The sequence below is a fragment of the Cariama cristata genome, unplaced genomic scaffold (genome assembly GCF_000690535.1).
Source record: "Cariama cristata isolate BGI_N322 unplaced genomic scaffold, ASM69053v1 scaffold20575, whole genome shotgun sequence".
Lineage (NCBI taxonomy): Eukaryota > Metazoa > Chordata > Aves > Cariamiformes > Cariamidae > Cariama > Cariama cristata.
Genome location: NW_009619564.1, coordinates 3,720 through 26,829, shown reverse-complemented (window position 1 = coordinate 26,829; position 23,110 = coordinate 3,720). Strand labels below are relative to the sequence as shown.

The 23,110-nt window shown below is 39.3% G+C and overlaps 1 protein-coding gene across 1 annotated transcript in view; it reads right to left on the bottom strand.

Moving 5' to 3' along the window:
* MACC1 (metastasis associated in colon cancer 1) overlaps positions 1 to 22,504 on the bottom strand; it is a gene marked incomplete at its 3' end in the record, with an annotated part of 41,463 nt that extends 18,959 nt beyond the window's left edge. Inside the window, exon 1 of the mRNA XM_009701306.1 lies at positions 22,439 to 22,504. Within this exon, the coding sequence (XP_009699608.1) occupies positions 22,439 to 22,504 (66 nt within the window). The remainder of the gene's footprint in view (positions 1 to 22,438) is intronic.
* Between the last annotated feature and the right edge of the window lie 606 nt (positions 22,505 to 23,110).

Below are 23,110 nucleotides of genomic sequence, written 5' to 3'. Positions count from 1 at the left end.
GCATTCCTGTGCTGACTTCAATCTCCCATTGTCTCTATTCACCCCCAAAAGCAACAGCGCAGCTCCAGCTTGCTCTTCCTAACAGCCCTACCCCTCAGGCTGCTACAGGCACCCTACCTCCCCACTGGCTCCAGCTCTTCCTTCTAAGCCAACATCATTAACTTTTGAGGGCAAAATTTGATGAAGCAGCTGAGAGAGCTGCAGTTGTTCAGGAGTAGCATGAGCAGGTACTATACACAGGTGGGTGCCTACCCATTCAAGAAATCTTCCCCACTTAGCTCTATAACATCTTTCCATGCCATTCACCATAACAAAAGCACTTAATGTTATTCCTTCTTTGCATTTAATATGGCAGTGGTGAGAAGAGAAAGAAGGCATAAAGCTGTTTCTTCCTTCTTTCTTATTTCCTTCTCTCACACTACACAAGTGCGCTGGCTATTGCACTGTGTTAGAGATGTGGAGGGAATTAACTTAGGACAGAAAATGAGGGGAGTCAGGGGCTCAAACTCTATCATAAGGAGGACTCCCCACTCAAGTCACATGTCAAAGGGGAAAAAAAATATAGCCAATCTCAAAATTATCATAAATTTCATTCTTTTACACACAAAAAATAGTCAATTTAATTGAAGAAAAAATTTATCTGCCCCAACAAATCTGGATGATACCCTCAAATAAAAATAATAGCTGGAGTGATGCCATTACAAATTGCTCAGAAAGTTGGACTAAAACCAAACTGATCAAATTCCCAAGCAGTGCCTCTCAGATAACCCTGCAGAAAATCTTCAGGAAAACGATTCAGAAATGCTGTGGATTATACTCTATCTGTTCAAAATGTGTACTTGTTTTCTTATTTCATTTATTCTGCCTCAGCAAGCTTTACTATTTTTCACCACAGCTGAAGTTATTGCCTTTCTAGCAGAAGTGGAGGACTGCAGATCAGTAACTCTTAGATGTAATCATAGCTTTTCCATATGTTATCTCCAGCTTCCCCCTTAGTCTGTACCTTTCTCTCCCGCCCACCCCTTCCCCCCCAAAAAAGCCCCCACAACTCCAGTCAGCCCTGCACTCCTTCAAGAATTTTTACATGAAGTAAATTCATTTTCACTGATATGGCAGTCTCTGCAAGACCTGGCCACCATCCAGCCTTGAGAAGTTCCTGGTGTCAATCCTTTGGTTTGCCTCACCTGTCAGAGACGCTGAGCATGCTCACCTTCCAATTTCACATAGACTGAGCTAGCTCAGTATTTTATACAATTACATCTCTGAAAAGGCTGCCATTATTTAACCTCACTGACTTCCTACACAGAAAAACCCTGGGCATCATTTATCATCCGAAACCACCTCTGCAGCCGTATGATGCTCCATTCACTAGAAAGAACAGTCACCTGGTACATGAAGTGAAACTGATATATAGGTTAATGTCAGACTACAGAAGTGAGTTACAGAAAATTGATTTGAGACCACTAGGATATTTAAACATCATGCAAAAACACATTAATTTCACAACTATTACTTTGAAAGGAAATTTTCATGCACTGCCTAGAGTTGAGGTTTTTCTGATAGCCAGTCTTGCAGGAGGGGAGGCTAATCTCTCCCTGCTAGAGGAAACTACCAACAGCATCCCATACATTGGCTATAGCAGATTGAAAGGAACAGACAATCATCTCAAATATCACTAAACAGCCCAGGGCACAAAGTCCCTACAGGTACCGGCACGGGCCATTTCATTTAGGATCAATGCCTCTATGAAGCTGAAGGTCCTCTAACTGGCCAGTTTCCGTGTGATCAGTAATAGCAGAGTAGCGTTTGCTTCAGACAGAAAGAAACCAGGTACAAGGTTACAAGTGAAATAAAGTGAAATCCAGACCGCACTTGTAACAGCTTTTTAGTACTTTGACTTTCCTAATTAGGAATCTGAAGGCACCTGCCATGTGTTTGCTCAGAGAACTCAGCCTATTCAGCAACACCTTCCAAATGCTAGCCCTAAAGAAACACTTTTTCTAGTTTCATCTTCAGAAGTTTCCTGTCCTTGCTCCATTTGTACAGAAACGTGGGAGGAAGCATTCGCAGCTTTTCCAAAAGGTCACTGACTTTGATGATCAAAGCATTTCCTTCCCCATCTCACCTCCTTGGCAGCAAATCTTGAGTTTTGCACTTTTAACTAGATCCTACCTCTCAAGATAATAAGGGTTCAAAATATGTGTTGTGTTATGTGAAATACTGTAGAATCATATATGCAAAATTCTACTTTTGGGTTTTTTCCTAACCAAATTTGTTATTTTGTGGGTTTTCTATAGAGATCAACATACACAACACATTACAGTGTAGTTGAAAGACTGTTTAGCGCAAGCATCTCACTCCTACCACTACACATGTTTCTTTGCCATCATTGTCAGGGGTTCCTTGATTAAAGTATACAAGTGTCACAATGTGTGGATATCATTTTAGCATATAACTTATAAACATCAAATCAAACACACACCTTGATGTGTCATGGCAAGTTACTTTGCTTAAGATGTTTTTCCTTGGCTATAGTGAGACAGGAGATTCCTGTTATATCTCTCTGCTACAGACACGTGTAATCCTGGCTGTGCAATTTATTTGATGAGATTTTCAGTCTCCCTTTTACGGCAATTATTCTTCTATGTTTCAGGTCATTGATGATGACAATAAGGTATTTGCAGAACATAGGCTTCTCCAACAAAGAGCTGTCTAGTATAAAAAGGGAAAGAAAAGCATGAGGTATGAAAATCAAAACTCAAATTAAATATGTTCTTCTTCCAAAGCTTCATCCAAACTTTAATTTGGCAAGTATTCTTGGAGATGCATGGTCCAGCATGGTTAGTTTAGGTCAGCTCCTGACAGATCACAGTCCAGGGTTACATTTGTATAGGTTGCTTTGTCTGTGATAAACAGGAATGTGTACAACTTTGCTCAAAACTTCAATCATCATGATCTAAAAAACTTCTATAATGTAGTGGTTTTCTGTTAGCTATTGTATAGCTATGTCACATCCACCAGAAATGAGAAGTATCAGTCAGCAGATCATCAGTAAGAACATGTAAAGTTATTTGTCTAATTTGGTACAAGTTCTAATCTTCAGAACTTCAGATTTCACTCAACTTCACACCAAGCAGAAATGACTGTGTGCACAGTCTTGACAAATGCAGCTAAACAGTGTTTTACTGTGAAAGTGAGTTCAGATCATTTATTTTACAGTGCAGATTCATCTCTCATTGCTGATTTTAGCAAGATTTTGCAACAATATGTCAATGTCTGTCGTCATCATTCAGTATGCTGAATCACTAGCATCCACACAAGTAATTTCATTTTAAAGTTCTTTAAAGGTTAGTATTAAAAAAAACCCCAAGGCTTAACCTGTAATCCACATACGAACTTTTCGCTTTTAAAGAGAGTAAGCTTTCACTCCACTTTCTCCACATTAGGAGAGAGGTCATTTGCCACCTAAGAAACATGTATGTTTTTCAGCCTCCCAGATCTACCAGTCCCAAGAGGAATGGGGCTCAGGACACACAGATTTTGGCACCACAGGCATAGAAGCTCAAAACCTGGCAGCTCCTATAGTTGCCAGACTGTTTCAGAATCACTAAATTTGATTTATTCACAGATTTCAAAGCCAAAAGAAACAAAGCAATCATCTTTACTCTTCCTATGCAGAATCAAGGCCGCAGACTTTTACCTAACTGTTATTGTGCCAAGTTGAATACTTTTTATTGAACTGAAACTGTTTTAAAAAAAAAAAATAAATCCAATTTTGAGCCCCAGAGCCGATGTTTATATTTTGTTGGGATCCAAACCAGGGTTTCCATTTACTTTTTCATTTATAGCCAGGTGGAATTAACTGGAAGAGTATCCATCTGCTAAGCTTTGCACAAATACATAGCAAGCACAGTCCAGTCACAAGGAACTGACTGTTTAATGCACAAGACAAGGAAAGGCAGGGAGGAGGGAAAAATGGAGATAGACAAGTTTACAGCTGAAAAGACTAAAATACAAAGAGACTGATAGCCACATTCCAGCATCTTCTACCCCTGTTGTAAGAACTGCATAAACATGCTAACCCCTTAAAAATCCAACTCCAAACAACTTGTTCCAGGCCACTCAGGACATCAGTGAAAGAGCACAAGACATGCAAGTGCCATGGGAAGAAAACTGCCACTAAGACCAGGGCTTTGAAAGCAACTGCATAAATATCACAAGAGCCTTTCTCTGTCCCAAATTGTTCACACTCTGCAAAGACAATTAACTGGAGACCAAGGCAGGTATTCACAACACCTCCTGACAGCCTTTGGTATTGCTAGGTTTGGCCTCCCTTTGCAGCTATGAGCAGAAATCAGATACATGTAAACTGTAGCTACATATAACAGGTAGCAGAAAATTATTGACATATATAGACACACACCTCACACTGTTTTCTCTCTCCGATGTTTTCATTTATCTGGTAAAACAACTGACCAGTAGCCAAACTTAGAAGTCTGAGATCATTTATTACTTTAAAAAAAAAATTAAATTAAATTAAAAAAACCCCATGGTGATGGTGAATGCAACTTTCATTAAGTTCAGACTTTATGCAAATTGTCCTTCTGTTTCTTCTACCATATACTACGTAAGATGAGAAAAAGTCTAGGGAAACTCTTATTTTCCTGGGGAGCACATCAGTAGGGCATACAGTACCTTCTGCCTGTGTGTTTTGTGACTGGAGTACAATCAGTACTGGTAAAAATTCTTCAGGGAGTTCAAAGTTGCAAAGGGCTCTCTTACACACTTTCCAGATTAGCAGCGCTTTTCTGCCTAGCCATATTGGTATCCATCCAACAGCACAAGCCAGGCAAGTAACTGTGGGTGGGATCCCACTGGCAGACCATAAGTACCTGTGCTCGGGCAGACAAAAAGGTAACTCTGAGAGCCACTAAATGCACCTCTTACTCTCCACTGATAGATAAAGAATTTAAGTTATTTATGTTAGGATGATGAATGCATTAAGCACTTTCAACTAGAATCACACACATACCTCAGAGTCCAAATGCTTCCAAGTGCTCAAAAAAAAAGCAGTTTTCTCACTGGGGAAGCCACGCTAGCTTCCTGCACTCTCCTCAGAATGATATGGAGTTTAGCTTGGAGGTTTTTAAGCTTGATTCAATTAGTGTAACGCAAGTCCTATGTATCATCTAGCTGTAGGACTAGACAACTTTGCTCCTTGTCAGTTTGTCCTATATATGGAAAGTGAGGGGACAGGTTTGAGTCTAGCTTTCCTCTTCTCACCCCTTAAGACAGATATTGTGAACACTTCAATCATAAGCTGCTTCTGCTGAGAACTGTTAGGTGTTACTTTGGAAAACTAATGAGATTTTGCAAATATATTTGTGATGTTATTCATTTCACTTGATGGTTGTACACAACTTATTGAAAGCAAGTTAACAGTCTCAGTCCAGAGGTGAAGAACTAGTGTCCACACTAAAGAACAGACCAAATTTCAAATAGGGAGAAGAAAGAAAAGAAAAAAAAACTAAAATCACTGATCAGAAGAACAAACTGGCATTACTCATGTTCGTAGCACTATAATTTCACACAGAGCAACAGGTGATAATTTGTGCTGCAGGAATTAGAACAGTACTATGAATAAATGAGAATTCTTGTCTCTGCTGTGTCACACCCCTCCCACCTTTACAGAGATTATGTTAAATTAAGGCTAGTGGATCAGAGGGAGTGAACTCGTAAAAAGGTTATCATCACTTCATAAGCTTTTCTTCAGGGCTCAGAGTTGGTATTGCATGAGCTCATGTATGAATAAAAACAAACCACCTAAAAGTCTTGCCAGCTAACCCTCCCCTCCCACCAGTTATTTCAGACAAAGTAATTTCCTTTTAATTATGCAGTTTAGTACATGTAGAAATACAGCTTATTCTCCATGTAAATATGTAGCCAAAGTTTTGTACCAATTAGATCAGAGGACAAAAATTAGGCTATAGGATTTGCCCCGATATGTCTCAAGCTTCGAGTCTACTGGTGAAACTTTTGGGTTTTTTACAGACATAGGCTCAAGTAGGAACTCAAACAACTCCTCATCAAGTTAGTGCATGAATGTTTTGGGATACAGCCTATTGCAGCCAGCAGGAAAGGAGCTGCTTGCTTTGGCATGATTGCAAGATGACTGGCACAATGGGCAAGCAAGGCTGTTGGTAGTTCATATTAGTAAGTAAAGATGCAACCTGAGTTAATACCATTATATCTAACTAGAGGTCAGTGCAGATTAAAGTATGAGCCAATACATTTTAGAATCAATTTAAATACTTGTGAACTCCCATTTAATGCAGGGAAGTATTATATGCCTCCACGGAGAGAGAGACAAAGATTAAAGAACTAATTCAGAGCAAGCCTGGGATAGAGCCAGGGTCAAATCTCCCAAGTTTTTAAGGTATTAGACAAGAGACAAGATCATCTGGCATTGCGCTTGAGGCTAAGCCTGCTCTTGGGGATGCCATCTGACTGAGTGGCTGGCTGTCTGGCTGCTCCAGAAAGCAGCAGTCCTACATCTCCTTTGCATCAACACTGGTGCTTATCTGGTCTCACAGGGAGCTGGCCCAGGCACGAATAGTCAGTGTTCACCTGTGCTGGCCTGTGGGAAGTAATGGCAAGGTATGAGAAATGGGACTACCCCATTCAGCAGCAGGTAAAGATTACAGCAGCTTAAATGTAGTGCAAGAATTTACCCAAAGTAAAATGGCAGCTCCCAATCTCATAGGTATGTTGTAAAGAGGAACACAAAGATTATTAAGTACTCTGAGTCTCCAGTGAAAGCAGATTTCTTCTAACAATTCAAAAAGATCCTTTCCCCATTTAGAAAGCTAAAGAAAATGGCAAAGTAATTCAACTATTTACATTCTGGACTCAAATAATTGTCATCCAGAGCCTTTTGTAAATACACATCCCAAGCAGAAGACCTGGAAGACTCCCTTCTGGACTGCCAGAATACTGACTGGGTTTCCAGAGCATTTCAGCCTGCAGTCACCCACACAGCAAGGAGCAGGCAGCATTTAGGGGTATATAAAGCAGCTTTCAGCTAAATAATCAGCCAACTTCTTCCTGAGCAGGCTGGCTTACAAGGTGAAGTTCAACTGTGCAAGGGAAGGACTCCTACTGTTACAGAAATGAAGCAGTATATGGCACCTATAAAATTCATTGAAAAGGATGTCTAGATACATCCAAACCTAAAAGCTTTTCCTCCCCACCACGAGGACACCAAACCAGAGCCCAAAACATCACTTGCTACAAGCTATAAAAGTTTGTTTCAGTTTTCTGAAGTTTTCAGTGGTCCAAAGCCCTGATTCAACTTCATCACTGCTCCTTGGCAGGGGACTGCTCCAGTGCCTCTGCTTATTGAAGCATACAATAGGTGCTTTGAATAAAATCTGGAGGGTGGGAGGGGAAGGGAAGGTCAGCAGAAAACGATATGACAGTGTTTGCTCACAAACTGAAATTACTGAGGTTATTTAACACTAGAGAAGACTGTGAAGAACTACTGGAAAGCCTAATAAATTGGACAACATAATCTTAAGTTTGCTGTAGATAAGAACATGAAAAGGTCCTTTCAGAGGAGCAATTTAAAATTACTCATACATGTTGATTTCTAAACTAGTTGTAGTTTCTTAGAAAAAGTTTAAGCATGATCCTTAGCAATTTAACAAGGGTGCTTGCTCAATGTGCAGAAATGTAAATAAGATACTGGTCTGTAGTGAGAAGCAGATGAAAATACAGTAAAATATTACAGAGCCAATACATATATATGTTTTCTGTGAGTATATGACTTCACCTTTATGCTGGAATTCAGTTTCTGGAAAAACCCTATCTACTCCTAAAAATACAGAGTTGAAGGAGATGAACTGAAAAGAATTCAAGAAAGAGGGTAAGAGATGAGAGGAAAGGCTTCCATACAAGAAGTAGTTAAAAAGATAGAAGGTCAAATTAGACTAAATTTTTGTGGTAGCAGCAAAATATGGGAACATCAGGAAAGAGATGCTGTTGAAATAGCTCCTTTTCTCCTCTCCCATCATGTTTATTTCCCATTGTGGGATCTGTGAGGTAGCTTAGGATCCTATGGAGTATTTTGTAGGAGAAGGGGTGGGAGAGCCTATAGTTTCAGATAGAGCTATGCTTATTCTTTTAAAAAATTTTTCGCAAGTACACACCATAGTTTGTGGTGCAGAAGTTTGATGTACTGCAGCTGGTGCTACCATAGAGCTCAGCTCTTCAGACAGGAGGACATCCTTTAGAGAACATCAGATTAGGTTGACTAACTGACTGCTCTGTCCAAAAAGCCAGTCTTCTGACTTTTACAGCAACATGATTTATATTTCTGCATTGTGTGTTCTTTTGGTGTTTCTTCCACCTATTTTGTATTCATATTTCAAGGGTGGACTTCCTTGCAGGGGCTTATGCTAAAGTTTACAGTAGCGTAAACACGTATAGTTTCTCAAAGAGCTTGAGTTTTTCTGTTGTGGAAAATAGAGAGGGAAAACATCCAACTTCAGAGGTAGTAAATTTCAAAGTTTTTTCTTCCCTTGGATACCCTTCATAGAAACCTCTCAGAGACAGCCCACCAAACAAAAATATTCCTGGGTCATAGGCCGAAAATCAGTATGATAAAGAGTTAAAAGGAAGTTGAATAACAAAGAAGTGTACAATTGAACCCAATTAGCCATTCTCATAATAAAGGGAGAAAGAGGGTGAAGAGAGCACAGCATTTTAAACCAAACATTTAAATGCTCAATAAGCCTTCTATCACAACATATAATTAGCCTTATTCCCACAGGATATTGTGGTACTATATAGTTTAGTGAATACGACTGTAGGTATTCCTTGTTTTTAATGTACCCAAGGTAAACGCTATTCTATGGCTTCTAGCATGACAATAACCAGCTTGTACTTGTGTTATAAATCCCATTGTATATCTCCCACCCAACACAGGTACTATACAACTGGTTTCATTGTGTAAGTTCAGCGTTGGAGAATTTCATATTAACCACTGTCAATCACATGGGTTTGGGCTAGGGAAAGTGTTGCCAGTGCAGCAATTTGTGCCTCCCAAGATCTATCTAGTATGAATGATCCTCTCCCTCCTTCCCTCCCTCTGTCACTTACTCAGAAGGATGGCTATTGCCATTTCATAGTAAAGCCAGTCAAAAATTATTCCTAAGCTGTTAAGATTTTGAGCTGTCTCCTTAAAAAAAGATATCTATATCAAAGAAGAGGTGTTATTAGCTGAGTGCTAATAACAGGTGGAAGAGAACAAGAACAGTTTCTTTTCTGTCTTTCGTTTAAATGTTTCTATTTTTAAACAGACTATCCAGCTCTGCTTGTCATTTTTTAGCCATGAAGGGAGTTGGTTCAATGTCTCTCAGCATGATAGGTCTTGCCTCCATGGAGGTCTTGCCTCCATTTAGCCTGGAGAAACTACCTTTCAGGGATTCTTTTAATAGACATTGAATATTTTAAAGTTCAGAAGTATATGTGCTCTTTAAACTCTATTTTTCTGATTTCCGATAGCTGCTTTGTTAGCAGGGAGGATTGTTATACAGTGTTCAGCATATCCTATTGCATGCTCCTGATCCCCAACTCACAAAGCCAGGGCCAGTCCAACTGCTGCATGCCTGGAGTATTTAAATTCATACAGTGCTTCAATAAACACCCCCCCCCCCCCCCAAAAAAAAAAAAAAAAAAAAAAACAAACCACAAACCCCACACATGCATGCGTGTGTGCACACACTCACAAACACAACTACAGTGGCTTATTTCACAGAAGAAAAAAGACAGAGAAGGCCAGCTTAATATTGGTTCATTTAAAATTGTAACAGGTTCACCATTTCTTGCACTCTCAGGAAAGGCAATCACCAGCACTTAGCAAGTGCCTTTCTCCACACATCCCAAACCACCCTAGGGTACGATATCGTGCAATTCAAAACATACCTGGGTTCTGCACCTTCTCCAGAGGCACCTGGCACTAGCTATGGCCAAAAAGAGAGTATCAGACAGCAGCATTAGTACTAGGTAAAAAACTACTCTGATATTCCAGCCCTTTCAAAGTATTTTAAATAAAAACAGCAAAATATACTTGAAAGAGAAAAAAAAAAGCAAACTCACCATTTTGGAAACTAAGAGCTTTCTCCTAGATCCAAATTATGTTGTTGCTCAAGACATCAGCACTGTTGAAGGAGCATTTATTCTTTTTCTGGCTTTGAAAAACCCCAGCGTGCTCACGGTTCGGGTAGGTGCTGGGAGCACACCTGGTGCGCCTCTCTCTTAGGGGTGCTGAGCAAAGCCTGCTGGAACACGCAGTCTGGCAGGTACCTGACACCACTTGTTCAGACAGACAGGAGAGAGTGATGGAACTACATTACCCATAATTGCCTTCAGCTGGTTTATGATTACACCTGAAACCAGGAGAGGTGGTGTGGGAGTTTCGCCTTAGGGAGGAGAGATAGGCATGCAGAGGAGAGAAGAAGGAAGCGTGTGCTCCTTGTGTGCTGCTGGAAAAGAGTTAGGGTTTTCTACTTTCATATGCCATGTTGCAGATATATTGAAATGCTGGGAGGGGGACAAAGGATAGCCTTCTGATAAAGGTCAAGGTTAGAAATAATTAGATTTACAGGCAATTAATACAGTGACCAAAATTGCATGAACCTGTATGACCGGTTTGGGCATCTCTGTGCATGTGAGAGAATCAGACAACTGGGTATGAGGAAGCAAGTGAAGGAGGGGTGGCAACAGCCTGAGAAGACATCTGCAGAGGAGGGAAAGCAGAGACATTTGGGGGGGGGGGGGGGGAGGATTTTGGTTTGGGCTCCATGAGCTTGAGGAAATAGGAAAACAGCAAGTTTTCCCAGATGTTATATTGCAAGTGTTTTTAGCCGTGATTTCAGCATTTTGTAGGATAAAGTTGATAAAGATTAAAGGGACAAAGATTGTAGCCACAGCGAGATAAGAGAAATGGTCTTTGCACCAGGAATGTCATGGGGAGTTGGAGAAGAGATGATTTGCCTGTCTTGTTTTTATTTGTTACCTGTGTTTTTGTGGCACTTAGGACTCACAGCTGAAACTCCCCTTTGATGAAAAGAGGCTTCACAGGCTTTCTAAGCCTGCCTCCAAAAATCTGAAGTATAAATCAAACAGGATAAAAAAATGGAGAAAGACACAATCAAGGTTTTTTTATGGAGGAGATAGTGTCAATATTGGTGGGCAATTTCCACCAAATAAGCTACCTGCCAAAATAAGTGGTTTTGTTTGATCAGGGCTGGTAGCAGAGCGGAGTAAGACTCAGCAAATAGTTTCATCTGGAAAAAAATGAAGTTGAAATGGTGCAAACACCATTTCAACTAAATGGTCAATCAATTGCAGCATCATTCAGTTCTGACAGAGAACTGAACACTTTCTCTCCCCCTCCATAATTCAGAAAACAGCCTTTCCCACCTGACCATATGGAATTTTTGGGGTGGGAATCTCTCTGTTTTGTATAATAAATTAAGGCATTGACTGTGACAATGATGAAAAAAGGGATGCTCCATCTCCAAATGCTTTAACCAACTAGATATATTGTTGAGAGAGCTCTGTCCTGCTGTCAGAAGCAGGTTAGAGTAACACAGCAGGGTTATTAACTTCGTACTAAAAGTACCTGTTACAGAAAAATTAAGTAATTTGTACTCCCACTGACTCTCTAAAGGTGTAGTTTAGAAGTTCAAGATCTGGAAATAGAAAATATAGGACAGATAAAGGCCTGTCAGACACCAGGAGGAGAAGGGAAAAATTTCCAGAGACAGTCAGTGGCTTACTCAGGACTATTAAGAAAGCAAGTATTTAATTTTTGTTATATATTTCATTTTCTTTTTTTTTTTTTCAGTAGATACTATCTATCATGTTTCTCTAATACTAATGACAATAACACCCCAAACCAGTTGAAAGTCACTGTTATACTAATATAATATACTAATAAATTAAGATCTTAGTATCTTAAACTCTAAATTTCAGCCCCTTTTCTGTCTTCTCAGACTACTCCTTAAAATTTCCATTTAGATAAGATACTTTTCCCCAGACCCATTCATTTCTCATTCATTTCTCTAAATGGACCATTAGCTCATAGCAGAAATGTTGGCTCCCAGTAGAAGTATTTTCAGAGCCAGATGTTTTTGACAATCCATCCTTTTGATTCAAAGAATAATTTTAAAAATATTAGTGGTATTTTACCTTAAACAGAAAGATTTTAAGTTTAGGTTGATGATTTTTAACATCTCTTTTTATAGGCATGAATCAAAACTTAATCAATCTAATATGTTTTTCAACTGTTTCTCAGCTAGAAAATCACTATAGAGGACATTTGTATCCGTAGCTTTGCAGGACCCTGCAGGTGGGAGCCTGCTGACCCACATAAAGCATCTACAGGATTTCAGTTCACCTCTGGGCCTCAGAAGAGGGCTTGAGTATTAACATAGTCTATCTGGGTTTTCTGTACAAGGGTGACCAACTCTTAGTTGCCGCATTTTTATTAGTCTGCCACTTCTGTCTTGTTGCATAACAGAGTTTACCTTGAAGGCATCTAAAATAGGTGTTTGAAAGACAGTGCTGCATACTCTGCTACCTTTCTCAAAACAGATCTGACCGGTCAGCTTCCATTTCCAGACTCTGCTGAAACCCATACTCTGCAACAACTTTTCTTTGAACGTCATTTGATGAGACACTGTGGTTTTCTGCTGTTTGACTCACTTTCAAAGCAAAGTCTTCCAGAAAGCAAATTTAGACTGTTAGGCCTTAGGAATGCTAAGTAGTATGTGGACAGTTAACAAGCGATTTCATGTGTTTAATTAACTGCACTGTTTGCATACAGAGGAAACCCACATGCTGTACACACAGACAAAAGCAACAGCAGATGCTCACAGGCTCATTTGGCAATGTATTTTTCACATTTTTTGTTTGCTAAGCTCAATTTACTTCTCAGATATATTTCTGTCATTGAAATCAATGGAATTTGGGAAGGAATATTTTGGGACAGAAGTGGGACCTATGAGGTTAATTTTGAGATGGAAAGTTTGGAAGCTGGGAACACATGTGTGTAGGAAGCCCTGGGTGAAGGCTGGACGTGATGGGTCAGTCCACATGAATGCAGCAACTAGCGTAGTGAGAGCAGAAGAGCTGGTCTCCAGCCACTAGGGCTGCCAACTCCAGGGCACAAGCAACATCATGGGATACTTACATCACTTTGGAAGTGGGTGAATGCTGCAAAGCCACATCCTTTGGCTTTTGCAACCTTACTGGTAGTGGTGGCAGGATCCTGGAAAGCTTGGGAGCATAAAGAGTCACTTTCTGGCTTGATGTAACACAACATATATGGGAAGTGGCATCTATGTCTTCGCTTTTCATTTGATTACAGTATGTGCTTTCCATTCAACTGATTTTTTTCCTGTTTGTTTGTTTGTTTAAATAACTACATATTTTGACTGCTAAACCTAGCAATGATTGCAGCGTCAAAAGGCTCACTTAGGTTCTGTCTGTAAACATATTTATTTGCCTGCAACAGATTGAACAGCTGGGGCAGAAAGTAGCATATCTTTTTGGACCTGATCTCAGTTTTGCTGCGGTTCTCATCAGAAGAACAATAAACACCAAGGCTTCAGTGTACATTACATATTGTTCTCATCCTGTTTGTTTCCGTTATTCCTGAAGCCCATGAGAAAACAAATATGACCTCCCTGCCCATCAAACCATTAGAAGAGAGGCACCATAAACCCTAGGCTACATGACAGTTATCCATACAATTATTTCCAATGAAAATTAGCTGTGGCCACTACACCATGATTTATGCATGCATGTGTGAAAGGAAACAAAGGTACAATGTCAGGCCACTCTGGATATAAAGAAGCCACATGGACATGGTCAAATATATTTTTTTCTCCCCCCCACCCCACCCCTGTCCTCACCAGTGGAAGAAATACTTCCATGGCAGAGAATATTCTGACCAAAGATATTTACACATGGGGTAGCAGCTTGAGTATACCTCCCAATGAAATAACATTTAATAACCAAGAGGTGTGGGGGTGAAAACTGGGTTTCTGCCAGGTCTATGCTAGAAAATGTTTAATAGTATAGTTATGCTGGCAAAAGCGGTTTTGGCTGTTTTTACTGATTCCAGAACCCCAAGTATAATCTGTACCAGCAAAAGCACTTCTTCTGCCAGTTCTGTGTCCACATTACGGCTGTTGCCAACACGGCCAAAATCACATTCCTAAGGGACATTACTTATACCAACAAAAGTTTCTAATACAAAGCAGGCTTTACAAACACTAATGAATGCTCCACCCAGGCAGGCAAAACCACCTTTCCTGATAAATAGGGAACCAAAGCAATCAGAAAGCTTCTGCCTGGTTTCTGAAGGGCAGGATACAATTCTGGGCGATGTTAAACATCAGAAAAACAACTCTCAAAGCATGTTGTATCCTCAGCAGGCTATCTCTTAGACTTTAGTCAAGGTGAAGTCTTGGTTTAAAAAAAATCTGTGGCATCGCATTTTAATGAACACATAGAACTTGTGGCAACAGTACCATAGTATGAGAAACTACAGCCAAAGTCTGCAGCAAAAACATGTGCTGAATATGTACTGAAACTGCTGAAGGCAATAGACCAAACTGAAATGCACTGTGCAGCATGGAAGTTAGTAAGGAAGATGTTATATTGAGCAGCAGAAGATATATCTGTATTTACTATATCTGCTTGTGCTCTGGAAGAAAAAAAAATGGAACCGGTTATCCATGGTGAGCTGGACCAAGAACTGAAATTCGTTTAAAAAAAAAAAAAAAAAAGAAAAGAAAAAAATACCACCCAGAAAGTCCTAGGGAAAACACAGTTGTTCTAATTTGCATATGTCAACAACTCAAGGGAAATCATTGGTTTCCTCTAGTATTTATCTTAGTGACAGAATAAGTCTATCATGCCCTTATGCTGACTGAACATTATATTAAAAAGAGAAATTTTTTTCTCTAATGAAGAGAAAACTTTAAAGAGGATTGCTCAATCAAAACATTAATATGAATAGGTAGCTGGCAAATTGGACTGAAGAATATCAGGGCAGGAACTTTCCTGAATGGTGAGCATATGGTTGCCAAAAGGGACTTGGAGGAAGGGCTCTGAAAGTGGTAGAGAAAGATCTCTTTCTCTCCTGAAATAGCAAGTGGGTTGGAACTTGTGCCCTAGAGAAGGACTCACAAGATGTCTTTTGTACCATGAAAACATTTATTTCTTCTCTGTAACTAAAGCTGTTTAGCTTGGTTAGTTGCTAGACTACTTTACACAAAGCGTGTTCATTAAACAAACAATTTCTTTTTCTGTTTACACAGTTTTCACTCTGTTGCTAGCAAAACTCTCTCTCCCACAGTCGAATCTGCTGTGCTCTGCAGGGAAGGTTAACTTATTCCATTCCCACAGAGAAAAGGCACCAGGTGACCTTAAAAGAAGGAAAGCAAATTTGGCTTGAGCATGCAAGTGTACCACCTCTGTCAATAAGACACAGGCAGAGATCCCCATAGCCCAAGCAGTGTTTTGTAGAGACCCATCCTGGAGAAGTGCTTGCAGTGATGCCTTCAGATCCGAGGCAGAAGCAGCAGTAGACAATAGGGCCATATAGCACTTACTCCTGTAGCATTAGACTGGGCAAAAGCATAACATCTTTCAGGTTAGGAAACCCCTCTTTTTGTCCTAGTTTCTCATTAAATCCTGCGAACTCACCAAGACTGATTGCTTCATTTACATTGCATGTCACCAAGGAAAATGTTCCATGTGACAGTAAAAAAATTCTGCAAGTGGGAGCAACAAGGCAAAAGAACGGGGTCTAGTCTGAAAATTGCATGCCTTAAAGAGTAATGAGCAGCAAGGCAAGAAAAATACTGTTCCATCTCAGAAGTTTTTCTTATGTTGTGTTTCTAGAAACAATTAGCACGCTATGCTCAGCCACACTTGGATAGAAAATAGCTTATTACTAGAGATGAAGTGAATACGATTTTTTTTGTTGCTTTTAGCCTGATTTCCTCAGGAAACAGGGTCTATACAATCATACTGTGTCTCTCTAAGACTCCAACTGATTGTCCTCATCACTAGTTTGTGAATCCATTAGTCAGTTCAGCTTAATGCAGGGATGGAAATCTCAGATTTGGTAGAATGCTGCAAGTTTCATGAAAACGCTCATCCAAGTAAAAGAGAAAGCTGAGGATCTCTGTGGAGGAAAGGTTACTATATTATTAGCCCTCAGAGAATCACACAGAAAACAATGAATGAAAGAGGGACTGCTATCAAAACAGAAAATCTGGAGAAGGTTTCCTTTTTTAAGAGTTAAAAATCCAGTTCAAAACACAAATTCATGAGAAATTCAGCTCCAGAATCTCCTCCTGCTCATAGGAATACCTTTTTATTTTTCTTTTGGTTAGTCAATGTCCATGCAGGAAAAAAAAAAAAAGTTACTTACGTGCATTTTCTACAACATAAAGAATCAAAATCTGATCTCATTGTAAATCCCAAGCAGCTCTGCTGAATAAGTAGTAGGTGGCTAGCTTTGACCATGGTTGTCAACATGGACCAGTTTTTCAGCAATGAGTATGTTAAGAACTTGAAAATCTGGCATGGGTGCCTCCCTGGGAGTCAGGAGATACCAGATGCTTTTGAAAGTCAAGCCTTTGTTTAGGTGCCTGTATGGAAAGCAGGTGCTTCTGAAAATCAGATTTGAGCTACCAGGGTAAGACCTGAAAAATGTATTCTAGCACCATTACAAACTTAAAACTAGTTGTCTCCATGTTAGACAGGGGTTGAACACTGGCATAAATAATAGGAGTTTCATGTTCTTTATGCCATTTAAACTGAAAGTATTTACTGGCTGTGGTTTCCTCCTTTTACTTCAGATTGATAAAATCGTAATTTTGGAAAGGTTCCAATACATTAGAATTTTTGTGTTATACTGTCTTACCAACTTGAATAATTATTCACCAAATATCTATCAATTACAGCATAATTATAACTTTTTACCTATAAACCAACTATTCATCCCTTTAACACAGATTGTATCTCTGCTACTATAGGAGCTAATAAGCCCTGAAAACCTAAGGCCACAAATTCAGTGTTTTCTTCATTGTAAAGTGAGGGTTGTTTGGGGTTTTTTCCTCCAGTTGAGAACATTTCCTCAGTTTAGTAGAAAACATTTCTCCTATTTTAAGTTTAATAATGCTTTAGCCTGTAGTTAATGACAAACTCAAATTAACTGATTTGCTGAGCTGTGGCCTAAAAAGTAGCTAAATAGCAAGTCAGCAGCAAAGCTGTGAATAGACCTAAAGGATGACTTCTAGTCCCTTCCTGCTGTCACCTGACATCCTTAATTACAGCATGTTGTTGCTCCCTGTGACATTTCTTGAAATGTAGTCTATTACAGTAAGCCAGATGACTGCATATTTCTGCAATAACTGAAGCAATAATCTAGGTCTACTATATTTTTGACCTATCATACCCAGTATTTTGTGTCTAATACCTTAAGTATTCATTAGTCATAATTACTGTGTGGTATATCAGATAAAGAAGTGTAAAAATGTTGTGTAAAACTAGAAATAGGAGTCAGGGTTTAGATAATGTCTGTAGCATAAAAAACAATTTATCTGTAAAAGTATCATAGAATTGTATGAGAGACCTGGATTGATCAGGTTTTATTCATCAATTACACATCATTTTTGTAGATTAGAAATGTACAGGGTTTTGTTGCATTTTTCATCTATTTTCCTTAGATAATTGGATCGTATTTATTTTTATAGCAGCTGTAATCAGCTAAGCTCTACTATGCCTTTGTCACAGATTTGAGATGCAGAACTGTGGATCTGATCTCTTGCTTTCTGTGTACTCATTACCTGGAAAAAGACAGTCTGTTTCTCACCATCAGGTACATCAAGCACGGGAAAAATCTTGTAACAATGCAAAGAAAAAAACCTCACACCTCTGATAAATAAACTATTCAGCTATGTAATCACTCAGGTGTTCAGTTAGGTTTCTGAGTCAGCAAAATAGCAGTTAATCTTCTTGCTGTTGATGTAATTCAGATGAGTATTTAACTGTGTATTTTAGTGTTTGGCTCTTTAGGAACAGTAATATCATACTTACATTGCATACTTATATGTTTTTTTCTAAGCTGGAATCTAAGCTCTGGAGTACGTATCTCTCAGCTCCACAAGCAACTGATACCAACCAGACAGGCACCATCCTGATAATACTGTCTCACCTTTTAATAACTGAAGTGTAGTTTTCCAAAAGCTCTACAAACACCCACCCGATCTGCAAAACACTATTTCTGGAACCAAAATCTTCTTCCTATAACAAGAAATTTCTGGTGCACTGTGAGCACATCACACTTTCTCCTAATGCAGACTGATCCCACTCGTTTCAGAAAAGGCCTGGCATTATCATCCTTGCAAGAGAAAAACAGGACCTGGCTTTAATTCCCACGTAACCTTACATGGCTAATCTGAAGCACATATAATGGCCCTGAGACCTTCCTAGGTGGTCTTTAACATTGCCTACCAAAAGGGAAAATCATTTCTGGCTGCCTTAGGAGCAATAGGGCTGGAACTCAAGAGCATTTCAGCTGAAAAGTCACTCCGAGACCTGGCCAGCTCCGGGAACGGCTGCTGCCACCTCTGGGCACATGGTACTTAAAAGAGATCCTCTTATTCAGTAATAACGCCAATTGCCTCTGATTACCATAATGACTGTAATTAATGCCTATGCTACCAGAGCAGTGTGTGTTTGTACAGCAGCCCTCCACCCACTGCCAGCTCCCCTGGCCATTCCCCGCAGCATACGAGGCAGCAGCAGCTGAGCACTCCCTGCATGGACCAACATTTTTCGTATTGAAGCTGCTAACATGGGAATAATAGTCATGCAAGAAGACAATATTCTGACCTCATCTTCTGTTAATACCATGTTTCTCTTTGTTTTAAGTTTTCTCTTTTAAGGCTTTCAAAGGTTCCAACTAAAAATTATTTGCCAGCTGAGAGAAAACCTGCAAGGTGTAATAAATAGTATGATTTATGTACAGTGTATGCTGAGAATGCAGTTATAAAAAAGAAATAATGCTAGATCTTCAGCTGCTATTAATCAGAACAATTCTGCTGAAGCAAAGGGAGTAATTCTAGTTTACATCTTCTGAGGATCCGATTCCTATGTTTACCACCAAAGCTATTAAACATGGACCATTGCTTCAGCACGCTAGGTCCCTGTTAACTGAAAGCTGTGGAAATAGGAGGATATTTGGTTTTGAGGCCTTTATGGGACCTGTTCCAGAAGGCAGGTTCCTGCAATGCACTGAATATTTTCAGTGCTGAGCAACTCAAAGGAGTGCTCACTCAGAAATCTTGCAAAGTTCATTTCTGTCTTCATTTTGAATGTAATGATTTCTCTTTGTTGACACCTACGGGAGCAGGATAAGATCAAATAACAAACTGCTTTAAACTTCTTTAAATGACATGGATGGTTTCAGGAGATATTTTCCAGCAAAATAATATAACTGGCGCTTAACCTGGCATCTTCCAGTGTCATACACAATTCTCTTTGCTTTTAAAACAAATACAGTGAGGAAGCTGTGACTATTCAGGGGTGATGAAATTGCAGTTCTGCACCAAAGCTGATTGTGGTGTTAACAGCTGCAACTTTGCTGACTTCAGACAACTTTGAGTTTAAACCAGCAGTGACACTGCCCTTGTGGGTGGAAGTTCAAGTAGGAACAGCACATAAAAAGGGCTGTAAAGCCATCACAAAATGTAACAAAAAAGCCCCAAGCAATTGGCGGTATTACTGAATAAGAGGATCTCTTATTTACTACATTTCAGTAAACATACACAAAAACCTAAATTGGTCTGTGAAGTGAGATGGTTTTGAAAAACAATTTGGATTGCAGAAGATTCTTGAGGATTCCCTTTGCACGCGTTTCTTGCTGAAGGCCAAGTTCAAAAATGTATATAAATTGGACAGTGATGCTGGCACGTTTCAGTAAACTTCTAGACTATAGTAATGCAAATGCCAAAACACATAAGAAGTGCTCATAAATACTTGCCTGTATAAAAACCTACATTTTTGCTTTCACATTATTAACTAACTACTCTTTTTCACTGGCTTAGTTTGCTGGCATTTCTATATAAAGAAATACTTTTTGGAATAGGGGGTCATTATCTCACTTTATTAATAGTGGGCAAATTTAGTCATAGTAAAATACTATTCAGTAAAACATTAATATTTTAAATATGAGGGAAAAGAACAACTTACAAATCTGAAAAAAGTCCAGAGAGTGATCTTCCTGATGGGCGTCTTGAAATGAATTCTTCAGCAACATCTGCAAGCTGTAAGTCATCCTTCTCCCCCCCCCCCCCCCCCAATAAACATGTTAAATCAGTTCAGTCATGATTGTTAAATTGCAGATCAAAGGCACAGTTTATTATAATGAAGATAGTACTTAAATACACCCATGAAGAGCATTCATTATCAGTGCCACCAGGCCCGTTGTTACTGCATTCACTGCTTTTGAAAACAGACCACACCGGTGTTTGGACGAACAAATATACATATTTCTTACCTGACTTTAACAATCTTCTTGTGAGCTGACATTGTGTCACAACAGATAGGACCTGTCAAGCCTCACACACTGAGAGGTCAAGGCTCATGTGTGTGAGTCCAGTCTCCTGCTCCTCTGTAGCTTGGACCACATCTCATGTGCTGGCCATGAAGTGCCTTCACTCTGGTTCCTTTACCACTGTTTATTTGCTGACCAGCTGCACCTGGAGCATTTGGTTACAGAGTAGGGGAGTGTGCTGGGTTGCCCCATGTGGAAGGACTTCTTCCAGGACTCATTTCTCTGGTTAAAACAGTGCTACTTCCATGCCAGCTCCTTCAGCTCAGGTCTCAACTTCAGATTCCCCCTTTCCATCATCCAAAATCTTCCTCATGCATTAAAGCAAGGAAACATACTAATAAAGTTGGAAAATCAGTCAATCATAGTTGCAATTAGAACCATTCATTAAAAGCATGTCTGCATGCATGTTTCTATTAAGGCTGACATCATCATGAATGTCCAGATCTTATCTAGTTGTTGCCTCTTCTGTTCAAAGTTTGATTGAGAGCTGGACAGAGGGAAATGTATTTATGAACCAATGAAAAAGTCAGAAAATACTTTGATGAATTTGAGTGTCTAGTTTTATTTGTCAGCCACACTTTCTCTGGAACTTTCCTCTTCCTTAAAATCCCAGGCACCTCCAAGAATTTCTAACTTCACATTTTTTTGTGGCTTTGTCCGAGAATATAACCCTTGGGAAATCATTCTTGCCAAAATGTCTGTGGCAGTTCAGAAATTACACCCTTCACAGATTTTTATTCTTGCTTCTCTGCCAAGGATTCTGTAGCTAGAGCTCTTCTAGCATAACATATCAGGTGAGTGCTCCTCATTGCATACATAATCTGAAACTGTACCATGAGAAACCTCCTACTGCAGCCCCATTCTGCCATTTGAATTACAAGGTGCTAATCTTTCCTTGATACCTTGTTTGTGAGTGGACAGAAATAAGATTTGCCTTCTTTTGCTGCAACTTGCGTTGGAAAGAAGGTCTACCCTCTTTGGAATTTTTCCATCTAACTAGTATGAAAGAGGATGATTTTTAAAACTAACAATACTTTGCAATTAATTCAAACAATCATTTAAAATACTTTCTTTGCAAGTCTCCCAGTTTTCCTATTGCAACATGTTCTAGTCAGTTTGGAAATTAAAACCAGTGCTCCTCGACACGTATGCTGTTCTTTTGGTCAAATTCCTTATGATGTCATCATGATTCTTCTTTATTTGGCCTGAAAAATAACATCTCATTTGTGTCATTTAAATTAAATTTGATAATTTGGTAAACAACTACAGGAATATCACGTACAATAGTAGTATTTTTACAGTCTGAAGCCATGCCAAATTCCAAGCATGGGCATTGTAATTAGCAAACGGAGCCCTTGCCAACTCTATTTTGCTACATATGGTACTAAGTTTTCCATTGTATTGGAATCCCTGCAGAAGTTTCCATGACAGTTGTTGAGCCTCAGGACTGAATAAAATATTGTAACTTTATGACTACCAGTACTTCTCCACATTGAGTAATCTTGTGGACTCTATATGAACCTTCTGTCATTATCCATGTATGCTTGAATAAAGTCAGTTGCTTTTCCTTGGGGAAGTTTGCTGTTTCATCAACCATAGTTGGATACTGTTTACAAGAAACCATTGCAAAAATAGCCCTCACAGACTTAAGATGCATGATTTCTGTTATCTCATTTTGACTAACTGGAATTGTGCCTTTGTTTTGACCCTGTTCCGGTTGTTGTAATGTACCAGGATCACATCTGCTTGCAAAAAGCGGTTGAAGCAAGCTGCACTCGGCTTCTGAGAGGCAGGCATGTCTTCAGCTTATTCAGTACAGTGATTGTGTGGTGCAAAGCTTTGTCTTGCGAGATGATGAATACAACTTAGAATTTTGTTATCGTTTGCCTTTTTCCTTCTTCCTCCTGTGAATACTGAAAACTTACCTAGTCACTGGCATTATTTGTGGTTGCTTGAAGAGTAAGAGCTTTGATGCCTCAAATTTCTTTTCTGATTAGGGGACCCAGGCTAAATAAATGCCTCTTCTGAGTAGTTAATCAGAAGTTATTCACAATTAAAAGCTGCATGACCACAGAAATGGAGTGCATTGTCACAGACTTCAAAGTAAAAACCCTGAAAATCTTCAAATTACAGTGAGTCGAGGAAGGGTTTCATTTCCCAGAGTTGCACAGAAGCAAAGGCTTCAGTGGCCTCTGATGAAATGTTTCAAATGTTTTCCTGGGATCAGTCACTGTTTGTTCTTGTTTCAGGTGCTGATAAGTATAGGCCATTACTACACTAAGAAAAAAGGTTCACTTTTTGTTCAAAAGAGAATTCCATTTTTTAATTAAAGTTTTAAATATATATTTCATTTTCAATATATTTCATTTTATCTTCAGAAAAAGATTACACTTTTTCATTATT